Raw genomic sequence first — 18,606 nt, 5'->3', positions numbered from 1 at the left:
GCCGAGTGTCTCTGCGCACGCTTTCATTTGACTGGCTCTGTTGCACATTTGTTGAAGTAATGTGAGACCTGAGAATTCTGCGTGAGTAGGACATTATGGAAACTCCAGAAACAGTAAGCGAGGGCCACACATTCAAATCTTTGGTAAGTAGACGCAAGACATAGTATTTTGACAAGCATCATTAAGTCTTAGCTAATTATGCTAACATCATCCATGTATCAGATTAACATAAACTTTACCTACAAACTTGACGCCATACCCCCAAGGTCTTCCGACAATTTTGTTCACCTGGGCATGTGTGTGTATGTGCAGCTCTTTAGACTTTACTTGGCATATATTGCCATATGCCTTAAATATCTTTCTTATACTGAAAGGTGGGGATAACCATGATCCAAAAAATTATAGACCTATGTCACTTACAAGCATACCCTGCACATATTGTTTTACATTAAATGTTTAGAGAAGTTGATAACGTGATAGTCGAAAACCAACACGGCTTTAGAAGGGTTTCTCTTGTAGCTCTCAACTTGTGACTTTCCTAATAAATGATCTGCAGAAGTACCGAGACAACAAAAAACTGTACATAAGACTTCTGAAAAGCATTTAATAAAATAAATCATAACAAATTAATACCTAAGTTACAATCTCAATACAACGTAAATCTCAAGCTTTTGTTGTGGATACAAGACTTTCTGTCCAAAAGGTATCAGCAGGCTGTGGTGAATGGTAAACATTCAGAAATGTTGCCAGTGACACTCGAAATTCCTCAGGGTTCTAGGTCCAGCGTTGTTTATTCTATACATAAATGACATAGTTACTATAATGCTTTGCTTTAGGCCTACCGTGATATTAAATCAAAACAGGGCTGCATGGAATTTCAGGATGACCATAATATACTTAATGGGCAGATAAATGGAAGATGCAGTTCAACCCTGTAAAATCACATGTTATCGTGTTTGGACTAGATATGCTCGAAAATTATTGCCTGTGCAGTCAACTTTTCAGCTATGTGGAAACTATAAAATATTTAGGTGTGAATAGCAGTAGGCCTAGGGATATTACCTGGAATGTACATATTGAAACAGTGCGTAGAAAAGCATCTAGGATGCTTGGATTGATAAAATATATGCTATTTCGAGCTCCTCCAAGGTAAAGTATGTAGCATACCTCTCCTTAGGTAGACCATTACTGTAATATGCTATGGAAGCCTGGGATCCATACAAGGTAAAGCACATGGATATGCTTAAAAGAATTTAGTCACAGGCTATCAGGTTTATTGAAAATCTAAAGGGGAGAGATTTCTCAGTGATGGTAGCAAGAGAAGGGTTTAATCTAGATTTGCTGAAAGACCAGATAACTAGTGCCCATAAAAACATGCTTTTCGAAATTCTTAAAAATCATGATGAGTTCCCAAGTCTAAATGATTCATATAATCAAGTTATTGAGACCGCGATAATATACAAACAGGATCTGGTGCAAAAGCCTTTACATGTAACACTGATCATTACCTTGTCAGTTTCTTACCACTCAACAATAGGGAACTTAGACTAAATTAACACCGTCTTTTGAAATTCTGCATGCAGATTTTTCACGCCTTTCATGTTCTTACTAAACTGAACTAATGTACTATGTTTTATTGTAAGACATTTTAGTAAAGACCATCAAGGAGATCTTCACCAAACCCCATCAAAAGCGCTCTAGAGGATAAGCAAAGAAGAAGATATTTATAAACAATGCTGTTTGGAAGCCACATGCCACCCTTTTTATGCTTATGCGTGCTCTCAAAAATACTTCATCTCTAGCTAGGAGAACTGTTTATTTTAGTATTTGCTTGCTAATAATGGAGTACGCGTCAGAGATATGGAAACCAGATCTTAAATATATAGTTGAATACCTAAAGAAAAAATAGCTGCAAGGCTTTTAGATGGACATAAACCTATGGCTTTAGTAAACTTGATAATATCTTTTTTTAAATGATAAGTAGAGATTGGGGAAACACTTAATGCAGACGGTAGCTGAAAGACCTGCGCATCTTGAGTAAAATCCAATCTTAAAGCACATCAATTGTATCAGTACTTTTATCGTATATGTCAGTACTTCAGCGTCTTGGCTTCCGAATGAGCCTGTATTCAATACACAAAGAATAATAGAACTATGAAAAACAGGGTGTCAAAAGTATGTCCGGCAATAAAAAAAAACCTTGGTTGTGGTTCCCACAATGTGATGTCATAATTATCATTTAGCCTTAGGTCGTCGATCCCTTTCGCTGCCATTGAGGCTGCGCTTTTCTGTGACAATCGGTGTTCTTAAACCCAGAGAACACTAATTATAAGCTAGGATTCTAGATGATCAACAATGCCCAGGGATCGTGCTAACGCCCGACCACTACAAACACATGTTCTGGGTTAATAGATTTCAAATCAAAATTTAAAATTTAGAAATGTATAGTGCTGTTAAGACAGCCCTTTTGGCTGGAATCAAATCTGCTTCATGTGTAGCCATAGATATAATTTATGTGCTTTAAAGTTGATATTCATCGGTCCACATGAACCAAATCTCAATCTTACTAGCTGACACGCTATAAACACTGATGCAAGGAAAAAATTATGTTTTAATTGGGTTTTGAAGTTTTAGATCTACAAATTTTTTAAACCTTTTTCTTCGATTTGAACTATTTTATCTCCACAGGCTGAGCCACATGAAATACCTTTCAGAGAACACAGTAGCTCTGTGTATACAGATTATTAATTAAAATCGGCAAACGGATTATCTAATTTTTGTCTGGGAGTTTTGCAGTTTCGTATTTGTTTTATAGCAAGATATGACTTATATGTTTAGTAATACATTGCATTATGTTGACATAGTTGCTTGCTGATACATTTTGATAAACTTTTCAATGCTTTTTTTCTCACTATTAGATTAGAATTGTTCCCTCTAAGACCGCACTGTGAGTGCGCAAAAGTTATGGAACACAATTACAACGAAAAAGGGTTATGGTTTCGCAAAATCACTAAAAGTTATATAAATGGACATGTTTTGTCGTTAATAGGATTATTTAGATGGGTATTAGATGTCCTCTACTAAATCACGCAGTCCTTGTTAAAAATGAGCGCAACAAATATTTGTCCAAATATGTGGCACACAGGTGTTCTGCTTTTAACGAGTGCGGCTTCTCCTGATCATATTCAAAAGAAGGTTCAATGCTGGCACTTGCACATTTAGAAGAAAAACTTTAAACCTTTCCCTCTTTTCATGATTGAATATCAGTATCTTTTCTTAATTTTGTAAAACAGGATTCCTTAACTCTTGAAGCTCTTGAAAATTAATTGCATGGCCTTCTTCTGCACCTTTTCAAGCTTTTTAATTTAATTTTGTTGGTAAAGATCCCACACATGAGACGCATATTCTAAGATACTGTAAATCTCATTATAGAATAATAGGCACTTTTACGTGTTACTAGATCTGCATACCTGAGAACCATGCGAAGTAAGGATAGCATTTGATTTGCCTTAGATAATTTTTTGTCAATGTGCCCATTTCATTTTAGGTTAACACAAAATGTGTATCCATGTTGCTCTTTTATTTGTCCACCTACTTGAAGAAAAACGCATTTAGCAACGTTGAATTTCATTGGCCATTTATCTTACACTGACCAATTTTTTAAAGACATTAGATCTTCAGTTATCAAGTTGATATCAAGTTAATAATTATTGTCGATTGTGTTGTATATATTGTGTCATTGGCAAATAATGACAATATGATTTAATCTGACTTGGCAAATCATTTATAGATATATATATATATTTTAAAAAGTAGTAGTCCCAAAACTGATTCCTGTAGAATGCCTGATGCCACTAATTTAGTGCCCGACCTTGTCTTCTATCTCAATAAACCAATATATATATATATATATATATATCTATTTTTATGAAACTCTTCAATCCAAGATATAGTTGTGACAACTAAATTTTGTCATTATACTTGTATGTCATGTTTTCTTATCTATTGTGGCAAACACTAACTGCTGTTAGTGTTTGCCATGTTTCTCTTATCTGAAGTTTTTTTCTCCTAGTTTAAGCTTAGAACATTTATTGTTTATATTCATACTGAGTAGCATATTTTATAATGGGATAACTACGTACTATTTCGACTTTAGAGCGATGTCTGTGCCATTTTCAATTACTTTGTATAAGCGTCTGTATCCTTTTTCATTAAATACGTGTTTGATAAAAACTTTGTAAACATGGAGTTATGCACTCATCTATTTGTCATTTTCACTGAGTGTATTCTGCAAAAACTAATTTGTAATATGGCTTAAAAGTTAACTTTCAACTTTCGATAAAATTCTGAGAGCTAGTACTCATATTATTGATGTTTACAATTTTAATTAAATATATTTTTGTACTCATAACGTAAAATTCTAATTTTGTGAGAATACTGCTGAATTTGGAATCCAAATTCCTGTATAAATAGTAACATAGACATTATCTTTCAGTTTGAATCCTCATTTCACTTCTGTGTTGTGTGAGTAGTTGATCGAAAAAGTCTGAATTAGTAGTTAATTCAAAGTTTTGTAGTTGCATCGTGAACGTAACTGCACGTAAGGATATTTTTGCTTTGCTTTTTATGTTATCTGGTTGTAAACTTGATAATGTTTAATGTAGCACGAAGTTGGTTAAACCTGCTCAATATTTGTGAGTTTTTGATCTTTTTTTATATATTTCTTAATTTGTGGGGGTGGTAAGAATACATGTGTTTATTTTCATTGAATTTAGCTAAGAACTGCCAGTTAAATTTTTCAAAAGTAGATGCTAGCCAGCACTAATATTTTCATTGCTGAATCTAGCAATAGTTTTTTAATGAATTTGCTTATATATATTGTCTATAAAGGGACCTTGTATAAAAATGTAGTTTACAATAGAAAATTTTGGCAAACTTACTCCAACACCAACTTCACACCTCGAACACATTTTGATTTTTTTGATGTATTCCTTTTTAGAAGTGGTACTTCTGTCTCGCTTGAGCTGGTTGTGCTACTCATACCCTCACACTGTCTCTGCCTTGATGAATGCTTGTGCTTTCTATGGCATGTTGGGTAATAGTGGTTGTCCGAGCATTGGCTGCAGTGTAACTGAGATGATTCTAAAGGTGTTTGGTCAGTCACTTTTGAGTTGTTATTAAAATTACTAGCACGGATAGGCAAGAGTCGATTTCCTCTTTCATCTATAATTGCGTATTTAGTAGGCTTTTTTGTTTTACACCTGATTACTATTATAGCGATTATTAAGGATATGATGACCATTATAAGCAGCATTACTAATACTAACGTAGCAGACGACGAGTCTCTGTACACTCCTATAACATCGTGCAGTAGATGGCGCATGGTGTGCTCTCTCTGATCATGACGCGTTGCTTGAACTTTAATATTGGCAAGTGTCTTAGTTGTTTTAGCCTCCTGATGACCACTTGCTATAATATGTTTTACTTTTGGTTTTGGTTCTTCTGCAAGCTGGTTATAGTTGTGTCTAATATAATGCTCTTCATTCCAGCTATCTTTGGAAGGATTTTTTTGGATGAGTAGTCGTTCAGTAGAAAATGTTTCATATAATTTTACTGGTATTTGGGACTGTTTTCTATGGTGACCATACGCTACTGATATACATCTTTCTACGTTTCTCCATATCCAGTGGTTGTGACTCTGGCAAATAACCACGGCTGCGGCTCCGTCGTACAAGCCACATGTGAACCTACACTCTGTGCCTACCGTGACTCTCTGTTGCTGGCTGCATATATCTGGCAACCATCTGCCATCCTCCATCATGTGGCTTTCTTTGATAGTAGATGTTTGACATGTACTCGGTTTACAAAAAAGGGGCTTTGGATTCCATTCTCTTGCATTTTGCCCATATTGAGGTTTTCTGTGTACGCACTCGATTGTGTTTGATGTGCCAGATAGTTTAGAGTAACCTTGACGGCATCTCGAGTGGCATTTTGTTTGTACTGGGTATCCCAATTCTCCAGCAATCCCTTGATCACAAATCCATTCTTCCTGGCCTCCCTCGGCCACTATTGGTTCCTGGCATACTAATATCATGTCATTTAACTCACGGGGTTCATGTCCGACAGTCGCTTGTCCTCTGTCAAAGTCTATGATGTACTTGGAGTGTGCACGACAAAAACTCGTAAACCAGAGTAGGCATGCACGCACGAATAATATGACTACTTGCATAGTAAGCTGGTTTCCTGCTAAAGTTATACATGGCCATGTTCTATTGTTGACAAAGAGAGACGCGTTGGGGTTTGACATGAAGTGATGAGCTTTATTTTTGTTTGCTGTGCTATACTTGATTGTTTCATTTTCAATTTCAGGGTGTTGTTGATGTGCTATGTGAAGCATGCGATCAATTAAAATGGAAACTTCCATCCAAGATACAGGTTGAGGCTCTCCCAGTCGCGCTAGAAGGTAATCCTCAGCCTACTATGATTATAGATGCGTACTGCTACTTTTGCTGATCATCTAAAGAGTTGCTGATATCATTAGCTATGAGCGCACTTAATTCAATATAAATTTTCCTAAAGGTAGTGTGGTAGCGGATAAGTATATACTCATTTTGCAAAAAGAGGTTATGAAGCAGATAAATTTACGTTAATCAATATTAATTTCTTCTTGAAAAATTTTATGATGATCATTTGGCACGCTTTTACATGAGCTGTTTCTGGAGATATGTGAACTTTCATCGTTACAGTTGCACAAATCACTATCTACTCGACTAGCTAAAAAGCTAAAGGCTGGGGGATGCTTATTACTTCATCATCTTGTGTTGTCGGCCTTGGATGAACTTTGGTCATCGGATAGAATAGCTTAATACTTTTTATAAAAACAAATCCTATCACTAATATAATCACGGGTGGGCTGTTGTTTTACCTTCTTTGAATAAGCATTGCTAGAACATTTAAATTTGTTGTGTCCTGCTGCCTATCAATACGGACTATATTATATTGCTATTGGAGCAGCTCACGAAGTCATCAAAGTTCAGTATCAGTTGAATTTTTTTATCAAACTCCTGAAATTGTTAAAATTCTTGTGTCACGTCTCAATTAAAATATTCTTACATAGGAGATGCTAGTAGATGTCATTTGTTTATAGCTTGCTTGAATGCTTAACAAATCAGTTGGATTACCGCTTGCTTTAAGGCAAAGATGTGATAGGGCTGGCGGAGACAGGCTCTGGCAAAACAGGAGCCTTTGCTTTACCGATACTTCAGGCACTGCTCGAGACTCCCCAAAAGCTCTTTGCTCTGGTGCTAACTCCAACACGAGAGCTCGCCTACCAAATATCTGAGCAGTTTGAAGCTCTAGGCTCGACAATTGGTGTTAAATGTGGTATGTATCTCACTGAAAAATTTGTTCTCTAGGCAAGCCTTCAAGTCTGCCTTTAAACTATGTTCCCTTTGTACTAGATGTATCTACCATATCGGTGATGAGTTTACACATGCTAGCTTTATCATCAGCACTTTTTTAACTTGTAGCCGTGATTGTCGGTGGGATGGATATGATAACTCAAGCTATGGCTTTGGCAAAGAAGCCTCATATCATTATTGGTAAGAGGAGTTGTGTCCCTGTTTGCTTGTTCTTTAATTATTGGTAAGAGGAGTTGTGTTCCTATTTGCTTGTTCTTTAATTATTGTTTGTTGGTTTAGTTAGTCACAGATCATGTAGTTGTTGCTAGCATTTCCCTTTTTTATAAAAACTGAGTTATTCATTAATAGTAACTGACTCACCTCTCCTATGTTTATTAATGATACTATGTTGCAGCTCAACTTTAGCTTCTGTTCCTAATTTAGTTTCTGTTCTCAAAGTATCATTTCTCTTGTAGCAACACCTGGCAGACTGGTTGATCATTTGGAGAACACAAAAGGCTTCAATCTGCGTAGTCTAAAATTCTTGGTATGTTCTTTTCTACTGCTCAACGTTACTTTAGTCTTTGTCAAAGAAAAGGTTTATATACGGCTGCTGTGGTCTTTGGTCAGGGTAGGATGAATGTGCAGCTACTGGCAGGCTACTGCACAGTGTCACAGACTACCTCATTTCCATGATTACTATGGTTATCATAGACGGTAGTTACTCACATACCTAATTGGGATTTGTCTGCCCGGCAGCAAAAGTGAGCTGAAGGTAAGTGATGGAGGCCATTCATACTGAGCAAGCTTTTGTGATGAACACTCTTGTAATCTTCTTTCACCATTCATCGCACACAGGTAATGGATGAAGCGGATAGAATTCTTAACATGGACTTCGAAGCGGAAGTGGATAAAATACTGAAGTCAATTCCAAGAGAGAGAAGAACTTATCTTTATTCAGCCACAATGACCAAAAAAGTTCAAAAGTTACAACGGGCATCTCTCCGAGACCCGGTCAAGGTTGAAGTCTCCAGCAAGTATCAGACGGTTGACAAGCTGCAACAGTCTTACGTGTTTATTCCTGTCAAATATAAGGTACTTGTTTTTGTTTGGCATGTATGTTTGCCACAGCACATTTTCTATGAAACGCTATAAGCTTGCTTTAATCAGGAGTAATTCTCTCGTGAAATAATTACTGATTGCTCATCCTGCTTGTGCATGAACAATAGCTTACCTTTTGTTATTACAGCTATGTAGTTGACTATCTCCTTAATTAACTGAAACAACTTAATGCTATGCGCAACGCATTATTAGCATGTTATTATTAGCATGTTATTTTATTAATGTATTTTGTAGAACCTTGTTTCCCATAGCCTAATATTTGTCACAAAATCAAATTCTACTGCCAAATCATTTTTGGGATTATTATTATCATTTGTAATATTTTGCAAGTGCTAAAATAATTAAGTCTGTTGCGTCTCGCTGTCTTTCCACACAAACAATATTATATTACAGTAGCTCAAGAGTAAGCAAAGTTTGATATTACTTCAAGTCTTTTTTATCAACTTTATTTAAACATTACAAAAACAGCACCTGTAAAATCTCCCTATATTAGCTGCTTTACAAATACAAAAATCATCGGTTTTTTAATGTTTTGTTGTATATGGAGTATGGAGTATTGCATACATACAGTAAAGACGCGTGGACAAGAGCATTTGAATGCATTGCTTCACACGTAAATTCTAATTTCATGAAAGTCTTATTGTATATAGTCACATGTCTAAGGTTAATGCTAAAGACAAAGCGCTTGTTCCTCTTTGTGCTGCCTGTTGTTCAAAACAGCAAGTTTTTTTCCGTAAGTTGGCCTGTCACTTTTATTTATCTCACATACTTGAGCCATACAATCTGAATGAATTGCAGGACACTTACCTTGTGTACATACTCAATGAGCTGGCTGGAAACTCTTGTATCATATTCTGTGCCACCTGTGCCAACACACAACGTGTCTCCTACATGCTCAGGAACCTCGGGCTTACAGCTATTCCCCTCAATGGGCAGATGGCTCAAGTAAGCTTATTGCTTATTTTTTACGTTGCAGTGCAGGCCTTTGACTGTCTTGAGTTAAACAAGGTAGCTTATATTTAGTCTCTGCAGCCCAGGCTAAAATTGTCTTCAATGTCATCATTGGCGATCGTAACTGGCGTGATTAGTTGTTTTCATTACCAAGTGTCAGCTGCGACGTTTAGGAAAATACCATAGACTTTGCGGGCATATGCTGTTTATTGTGTGCTTCAATCATTAAAATCTTTACATTTATTATTTACACTACTGAATTTCCGACGTTGCATGGGCATTAAAAACAGCTTATAAACAGTGGCAGGTTATGTAGTTGCCTACCGCTTGCCATTAGTCTGGCACATTGCCAATGACTAATTTGTATATGCTACAGTTCGTGTTGCTAAACTTACTAATGAGAGCCATGAGAGCAAGCTTTAGTGACGTTTTATATATCTATATATATACACAGTCAAACTCGGACAACTCGCCCTCGGATAGCTCGAACACACGGTTAACTCGAACGGTTTTGTTTGGTCCATTTCCACGCAATGATAAATTGCTTTAGATAACTCGACCACAACTTGGTTAACTCGAACAGTTTTTGCCCAACGGCTACTGCGACGGTTATTATCGCTTTAGAATATCACTTTATTCCAAGCCATAGAGATAAACCTCAACTTTTAGTAGTTCATAGGTGTCGTTATTACCACCATCGGCAAAATATTTTTGTCAACGACTTTTTAAAGGTTTGGTGAACTTTGATTTTTACTAAACATCCGCTTAGCGATGGCCCTTCGGAAGCAAGGAAAAGTGAGGTAACTTTCGCATAAACTTCAAGAAAAATCGGCAAAATTGATGTTGGTTAAAACGCTCAAAAGAAAAAGATGTCTTTTCTTTTGAGCATTTCAACAGTGATCAAGTTTTGCCAATTTTAATCTAAAAAAACGTCCTGGCAATCACATCACCTCAAACAACAAACCAATCTCAAGTGATAGAAAAATCTATACTTTTTGATAAAAAATTTTTAAACTATACATTAGAAGCATTTAATTTGAAACAAGCCATTTATGCTTTTGATTTATATTATAGTTTGTATATGTACATGTATCTACTAATAAATACATGGATTTGTGACAGTGCTCTGATAACTTGAACGCTCTGATAACTCGAACGCTCTGATAACTCGAACACTTTCGCTCGGTCCCGTGAAGTTCGAGTTATCCATGTTTGACTGTACTGACTGTTTAGTGACAAATTTATATATATATATATATATATATATATATATATATATATATATAGAAGACTAGCCGAATGCCCAGCATTGCACGGGTATTAAAAATCAGCCTATAAACAGTGGCAGGTAATATAGTTGTCGGCTACTTGCCGTTAGTCTGATACAATGATTAATTTGAGTGAGCTAGTATTGCTAAACTTACTAATAAGAGCCGTGTGAGCAAGCTTTAGTGGCGTCGCGTCGTAACATAGAGTGCTATTTGTATTGTAACCTAGGTAACCATATATATCGCCCAATGAATCAATTGCATCTCATGTAGCTCAATAGCTCATTAATGCCTGGTGAATAGGAGGTTTCGAGATCAAATCTTCTGCGATACAAATTCATCATTGCTAGATACTAATAGCTATAGCTAGTCAGATCAAATCACAGATGACACACAAACACTGATATGTATATATATTGGATATATATATTGGATATATGTATATATATATATATACCACAAGTCCATGTATTTATTAGTAGAAAAATCAAAAATGTACATGTACAAACTATATATAAATCCAATGCATAGATGGCTTGTTGCAAATTAAAAGACTTCTACTGTAAAATTTGAAAAAAAATTTCATCTGAAAGTATAGAGACTTTTCTATCACTTGAGATTGGTTTGTTGTTTGAGGTGATGTGATTGCCAGGACGTTTTCAGGTAAAAATTTGCAAAACTTAATCGCTGTTGAAATGCTCCGAATAAAAGACATCTTTTTCTTTTGAGTGTTCAAGATCAATTTTGCCGATTTTTCTTTAAAGCACATAAATTACATAATTTTTTTGTTATATAGTTCAATACATCAGAGTCTTGGCTTCCGAATGAGCCTATATTCAATACACAAAGAATAATAGAACTATGAAAAACTGGGTGTCAAAAGTATGTCCTGCAATAAAAAAACACTTGGTTGCGGTTCCCACAATGTGATGTCGCAATTATTATTTAGCCTTAGGTAGTCGATCCCTTTCGCTGCCATTGAGGCTGCGCTTTTTTGTGACAATCGGTGCTGTTAAACCCAGACAGCGCTAATAATAAACTAGGATTCTACATAATCAACGATGCACAGGGATCGTGCTAACGCCTGACTGATACAAACACATGTTCTGGGTTAATTGATTATGCTTCAATAAATATACTGTCTTTGATAAAGGTAATGAAATTACATCGATTAAATTGCGACCTGCGGGTTGCGTGGCCCTGGGACTATATGTCAATCGCACTTTCGCCGAGATCACGCAATGCTTGAAATTAATTAGTCTCAGTCGTGACCCTGAACATCACAATAAAAAGAGGGCTAGTGCATAATATCATCGGGAAAACATAGTATGGTGCTTGGAATCTGAGTTATTTATCATAGAAATAATCTGTACATGGAGAGCTAATGACACTGATTCCTCTGTCATCTTCATTGATTCTCTGGAGTTGTCTTACCTTCGCCTGCCACTAGCGTCATTATCGTAGTTGATAAATATAAGCGGTAAGCAATGAAATAAGCTGTAAGAGCACACAACACCGCATATGAAAGTTGTGACGTTACAATTTTCAAGTCTATACTATTGAACATTTCTGCGGTAGAGCTCTGGGAGAATCCTATAAACACCAACCAATGTCTGTCTCACCTTGTCAAACAATGGCTCATTCGAAAGGCAAGACTCTGATGTATTGAAATATATGGTAAAAAAATTATGTAATTGATGTGCTTTAAGTTCATTCGAAGGTTAGCTCACTTTTCCTTGCTCTCGGAGGGCCATCTCTAAGCGGATTTTGGTGAAATTTGATTTTTGCAAACCTTTAAAAAGTCGTTGACAAAAATATTTTGCCGATGGTGGTAATAACGACACCTATGAACTACTAAAAGTTGAGGTTTATCTCTATGGCTTGGAATAAAGTGATATTCTAAAGCGATAATAACCGTCGCAGTAGCCGTTGGGCAAAAACTGTTCGAGTTAACCAAGTTGTGGTCGAGTTATCTAAAGCAATTTATCATTGCGTGGAAATGGACCAAACAAAACCGTTCGAGATAACCATGTGTTCGAGCTATCCGAGGGCGAGTTGTCCGAGTTTGACTGTGTATATATACAGTCAAACATGGATAACTCGCCCACGGATAGCTCGAACACATGGTTAATTCGAACGGTTTCTTTGGTCCGTTCCCACGTAATGATAAATTGCTATAGATAACTCGAACTCAACACTGTTAACTCGACTGTTTTTTGCCCAACGGCTATCGAAACGGTTGTTATCGCTTTAGAAAATCACTTTATTCAAAGCCATAGAGGTAAACCTCAACTTTTCGTAATTCATAAGCGTCGTTATTACCACCATCGGCAAAATATTTTTGTCAACGACTTTTCTAAAGGTTTGGTGAAATTTGATTTATACCAAACATCCGCTTAACGATCGCCCTTCCGAAGCGAGGTAAAGTGAGGTAATCTTTGCATAAAATTCAAGAAAAATTGGCAAAATTGATCGTGGGTAAAAGCTCAAAAGAAAAAGATGTCTTTTCCTTTGAGCATTTCAACAACGATCAAGTTTTGCCAATGTCAATCTAAAAAACGTCCTGGCAATAACATCACCTCAAACAACGAACCAATCTCAAGGGATAGAAAAATCTATACTTTTTGATAAAAACGTCAAACTTTACATTAGAAGCATTTAATTTGAAACAAGCTATTTGTGCTTTTGATTTATATTATAGTTTGTATATGTACTGATGTCTTTTCTTTTGAGCATTTCAACAACGATCAAGTTTTGCCAATGTCAATCTAAAAAACGTCCTGGCAATAACATCACCTCAAACGACGAACCAATCTCAAGTGATAGAAAAATCTCTATACTTTTTGATAAAAACGTTTTAAACTTTACATTAGAAGCATTTAATTTGAAACAAGCCAGTTGTGCTTTTGATTTATATTATAGTTTGTATATGTACATGTATCTACTAATAAATAAGTAAATACATGGACTTGTGACAGTGCTCTGATAACTTGAACGCTCTGATAATTCGAACACTTTTGCTCGGTCCCGTGAAGTTCGAGTTATCCATGTTTGACTGTATATATATATATATAATAATAGATTAATTTTCCATTGTATTTAATCACTGGCTGCTCTCTTGTCATATAGTTATACCCCTTATTTATTGTTTAAAGCTTGATGCTACATATCAAATATTTAAATCTTTAAAGCATGTACGTATGTATACATGTACATATACATTTTACATGTAACTTGTAAGCATAGACATGTACATATACATTTTACATGTAACTTGTAAGCATAGACATGTACATATACATTTTACATGTAACTTGTAAGCATAGACATGTACATATACATTTTACATGTAACTTGTAAGCATAGACATGTACATATACATTTTACATGTAACTTGTAAGCATAGACATGTACATATACATTTTACATGTAACTTGTAAGCATAGACATGTACATATAATTTGAATGAGCAATGAGCATTGCTATTGACAAATGTTGCAAGCGATTTTAGATTGTAAATTATTTTTAAGCGCGTAATCAACTGACAAATAAATGTATTTGATAAGTTACTAGACTTCATATCTGCATCTTCAGATCATTTATCATGTTTTATAATTACTAGATGCATATTTGATGAGGGTCAGCGCTGTTGGGAGTACGTATCTCTTCTTCAACCTACAATGCATTTTGTGTGTCTCCAGGAACTATACTGCTCATGATTTCTGTAGGCTAAACGACTCGGTGCGCTCAACAAGTTCAAGGCCAAGGCGAGATCTATTCTCATCGCAACAGACGTCGCCAGCAGGTAATTATTTACATGTTAAAATTTCAGTGAACTGGTCCCCCATTTTCTTGCAATCTCTGGCCTGCAAAACAAGTTAAACTATTTGCTGCTTGCGCTACTTTTAGGGGGTTGGACATTCCTCATATTGATATAGTGATCAATTTTGACATCCCGACACACTCTAAGGACTATATCCACCGAGTGGGGAGAACAGCTCGGGCAGGCCGTGCGGGCAAGTCTATTACATTTGTAACTCAGTGAGTATCATGATGAGCACTGCATTGATACATGTACAGTGGAACCTCGGTTCTCGACCACTATCCGTTCCAGAAGGCTGCTCGAAAACCGAACTGTTCGAGATCCGAAACAAGTTTTCCCATTAGAATTAATGTGTGTAAGTTTTAATCCGTTCCAAGTCGATTTAACAACGTCGGTAAAGTATTTTTTAACATTTTACACCATAAACTGTACTGTATACCGCATACTACCGTATAAATAAAAACGGGTAGATATAGATTGTGTTTAATTTTAATAAGAGGCTTTCTATCTATGATGATGAACAAAGAAAATAAAAAGTAAATATTTCGTATACTTTGCTCTTAAAACATCGAAAGCATTAAAGGTTACGATACAATACTAAAAATTGCAGAAATCGATAATGAAACAGCAAAAAAATTCAACAGATCAGTTACATCAGAAATTGTGTAAAAAAGAAAATAGAAAGAGCAATGGCACGTTTACTTCACATCTTTGAAGAAGAATCCTCCTCCAAAACAATTTAGGATAACTCGACTGGAGGAGTTGTGTCCCTAGACAATCTCTTCGGTAGCAGCGACGTCCTTCCAGATGGCTCCTTTTTGTAAAGATTTTATGACGCGAAACTTCTCCCTTGGTTTGATAACCTTCCGAAAGTGGCCCATAACAACGTCGTTAAACGTATAAACATGCTGTTTCCAGAGCTGTTCCGAACGTTTAATTTAAATGTGCATGTTCCGGTTTGGTCGAGAACCGAATTTATGTTCGAGATCCGAGACAATCAAATGTCAATTTTTTTGATTAAAAACTGAGTTGGTCGAGGGCCGAAGCGTTCGAGAACCGAGGTTCCACTGTGTTAGGAGGTTGCTAGTTTGTTTTGAGTGTGTACTTATTTGACCTATATTAGCAAAATATGCATTTATTTACACAGTTTGTCTCTGCTCAAGCTGGTACAACTTTGTTTTGTACCCGAATTGCGCATGTTGTACATATTAGACATGCCAGTTGGATAAGTGAAACCTGATATTGTAAGTCTTCACAGCTGTAAATGCTCTGAGTTTGGGTTTAAAATTTGACGGCTGAACAATTAAACATCAACAGGTGATACAATACATAATGTTGTTTGTGTTATGCACTGTACATCCTACGTTTTACTATTTACCTAGTATGCGCTATGTAGTATGCATCATCTAATACATCGTAGCTCTGATATATCGCTTTTGGTTATCAACAACACTGGTCGATTGCCCTTCTTGCTGCTTCGTTAAAATGAAAACACATACATTTTGATCTTTCACAACAACAAATTATCGTAATATCAAATACATTGTCAGTCGATGTTGTTTTTCTTGTCGCTAGATGCCGACTTCGGTCACTAAGTCACCTGACGCTCGGTAGAAGTTATTCTGTCGATGTCTATCGGTCATTACGTTAGCTATGAGTCAGTGGAGTACGATTAGAATAAGTAGAAGCCTTGCAATTGAGAAAATCTATGTTCAATATAGCCCTAAACAGTAATTCAGTTTTTCAAACTCTGCGGAAGCTGTATGGATTAAGCAAGTACAAAACATAACACCGTCTTTTGGTTAAGGTAACAACATAAGAAGATTTAAAAAGCCACCGATTGATAAAGTTTATAGACGTTGAAAATGTTTGTTCATCTTTTACTATCTGCTAAAAGTAAGTCTGTAAGTTTAAACATATATATATATATATTGAGTGCTTGTATAAATGTGTATATATATATATCACACCTTTCATTTCAGTCTACTATATCCAAGGTGTACCTGTATTGCTGCATCGCTGCATATAGCTATCACTGCAAATCGCTGTATAATTTACGCATTGAATGTTGTGTTTTATAGACATTGGATGCTGTGCACTGTATGTTCTTTGCTAAACACGCGCATTGTTTTACAGATTGTCTATGTCACATACTGTGTATGGCCTACACTGTATACTGTTCATACATAATGTAGTACACATGGAATTCTATACGAACTCTGCACACTCTTTAATGTTAAAACGGTAATGATTAATATTACTGCGTAACAGTGTCAGTTATATGGAGGGAACTATTTGCATTCTCTAGCCAAGTAATGGAGTTGTCTGCTACTGTATACAGATATAGCCAAGTAATGAAGCTGTCTGCTACTGTATTCAGATATAGCCAAGTAATGGAGTTGTCTGCTACTGTATACAGATATAGCCAAGTAATGGAGTTGTCTGCTACTGTATACAGATATAGCCAAGTAATGGAGTTGTCTGCTACTGTATACAGATATAGCCAAGTAATAGAGTTGTCTTCTACTGTATACAGATATAGCCAAGTAATAGAGCTGTCTGCTACTGTATACAGATATAGCCAAGTAATAGAGCTGTCTGCTACTGTATACAGATATAGCCAAGTAATAGAGCTGTCTGCTACTGTATACAGATATAGCCAAGTAATGGAGTTGTCTGCTACTGTATACAGATATGATGTGGAACTCTTTCAACGAATTGAACAACTGATCGATAAAAAGATGCCACTGTTCAAGACTGAGGAAGAGGAGGTGATGCAGTTGCAGGAGCGCGTTTCCGAAGCTCAGCGAATTGCTGCTATGGTGAGCACTCTTGGGGAAATGGTAGCTTACATTATCCCTGCTTTGAATTTTTCTTTTATTACATTGGCATTGCTTGTTTTGTGTGTACTACAACCTTAACACTAGCACATTACAGACTTCCCTTGACACCTTTTTGTCTAACTCACTTTTTCCTGCTATGTCGACATGTAACAGGATTGGGATACCAAAATAGATTTTTTTAAATTGCATTACTGCATAAAACCCAACGTATTGAGGCTTGAATTTGTATATTAATCACGTTTTGTGCATCATCACTGCTACAAAAGCAGAAAAGTAAATTTTAATCGTTATCTGTTTGTGTAAGCCATAAATAAACATTGAATTTATGGTCTGTTTCTGATTTTGTTTGGCTGCTAATATTTCTGTGGAATATTTATTCTATGTCTTTATTATGTCTTTGTGAGTTTTAGAGTTACAGGATGTCTTAGTTGTCTTGCCAACTTCCATACAACTGCTTACAAGAAGGGGTGTAATGAGAGTTGTTTAGTGTCCTGTGATGGTAGCAAGGTTCAGTATATGATCTGCACATAATTGTAGGAATGCAAGGAAGAGGCTAGGGCTAAAAATAAATCCAAGCGAGGCGCTGCTTCCGATAGTGACACAGAGGAGAAATCATCCACAGTCGTTCGAAAACGAATAAAAAAAGGGAAAAAAGGCAAATCGCATTGATGAGGGAAGCAGTTCGGGTGCATGGCTATACACGCTATCGTAAACGTGACTGCCACGCCTGAGCATACCCATTATTTGTAGCTATGTATCTACTCAGTAGGTACACTTGTTTTATCTCTGTGGACCTTTTGTAATATTCCATCAGGTATAAGGATGCCTTTGTCGAGGTCTGCATCATTCCACACAGAACTATGTAAAAATATATAATAAGAGCTCATGACACTAGCAATGGAAACTATGAAGGCAAATCTGGAACAGTTGTGGATAGCTGACTGTAGGCATTGATCATTTACTTATGCGCACATTATATTGTAAATTATATAAACCTTAATAAAGGCGATAATAACAACTGTGTTCGTATCTGAAATATTGTAGCAGTAATTGAGAGCTATTGATATTGATGTTTAGATTGGCATGTTCAAGTACTCAGTAATTAAATTTTGTAAGTCATTAAATTAATGAAAGACAAAACATGAGAGGCTGTACTTTTTAGCATGGCTCTTTTGTGATAAATATAGTCTTTTACCTTG

The 18,606-nt window shown here is 36.1% G+C and overlaps 1 protein-coding gene across 2 annotated transcripts; it reads left to right on the top strand.

Moving 5' to 3' along the window:
• The first annotated feature begins 4 nt into the window (after positions 1 to 4).
• LOC137391313 (probable ATP-dependent RNA helicase DDX47) lies at positions 5 to 18,606 on the top strand. 2 transcript variants are annotated; one of them, XR_010978117.1, is made up of 11 exons: positions 5 to 143; positions 6,370 to 6,463; positions 7,195 to 7,383; positions 7,530 to 7,601; positions 7,877 to 7,947; positions 8,259 to 8,495; positions 9,321 to 9,467; positions 14,470 to 14,546; positions 14,651 to 14,757; positions 17,257 to 17,386; positions 17,945 to 18,084. XR_010978117.1 is itself a non-coding variant. In XM_068077746.1 (11 exons), the coding sequence occupies exons 1-11, from the start codon at positions 96 to 98 to the stop codon at positions 18,074 to 18,076; spliced, it is 1,329 nt and encodes a 442-aa protein (XP_067933847.1). In that variant the 5' UTR covers positions 5 to 95; the 3' UTR covers positions 18,077 to 18,606. The 2 variants fall into 2 exon arrangements, 1 of the variants encoding a protein (XP_067933847.1); XM_068077746.1 differs by having other exon boundaries at positions 14,651 to 14,782; positions 17,945 to 18,606.

This window comes from Watersipora subatra, chromosome 1 (genome assembly GCF_963576615.1).
Source record: "Watersipora subatra chromosome 1, tzWatSuba1.1, whole genome shotgun sequence".
In the NCBI taxonomy this organism is placed as follows: Eukaryota; Metazoa; Bryozoa; class Gymnolaemata; order Cheilostomatida; family Watersiporidae; genus Watersipora; species Watersipora subatra.
The sequence above is the reverse complement of the archived record's forward strand: the minus strand, read 5'-3'. Positions and strand labels throughout refer to the sequence as shown.

Bases quoted from the DNA above. Each gene is read 5' to 3' on its own strand.
- LOC137391313 (XM_068077746.1), top strand. From the start codon at position 96: ATGGAAACTCCAGAAACAGTAAGCGAGGGCCACACATTCAAATCTTTG. The intron at 8,496-9,320 runs GTACTTGTTTTT...AATGAATTGCAG, and splicing joins TTATTCCTGTCAAATATAAG to GACACTTACCTTGTGTACAT. The intron at 17,387-17,944 runs GTGAGCACTCTT...ACATAATTGTAG, and splicing joins CTCAGCGAATTGCTGCTATG to GAATGCAAGGAAGAGGCTAG.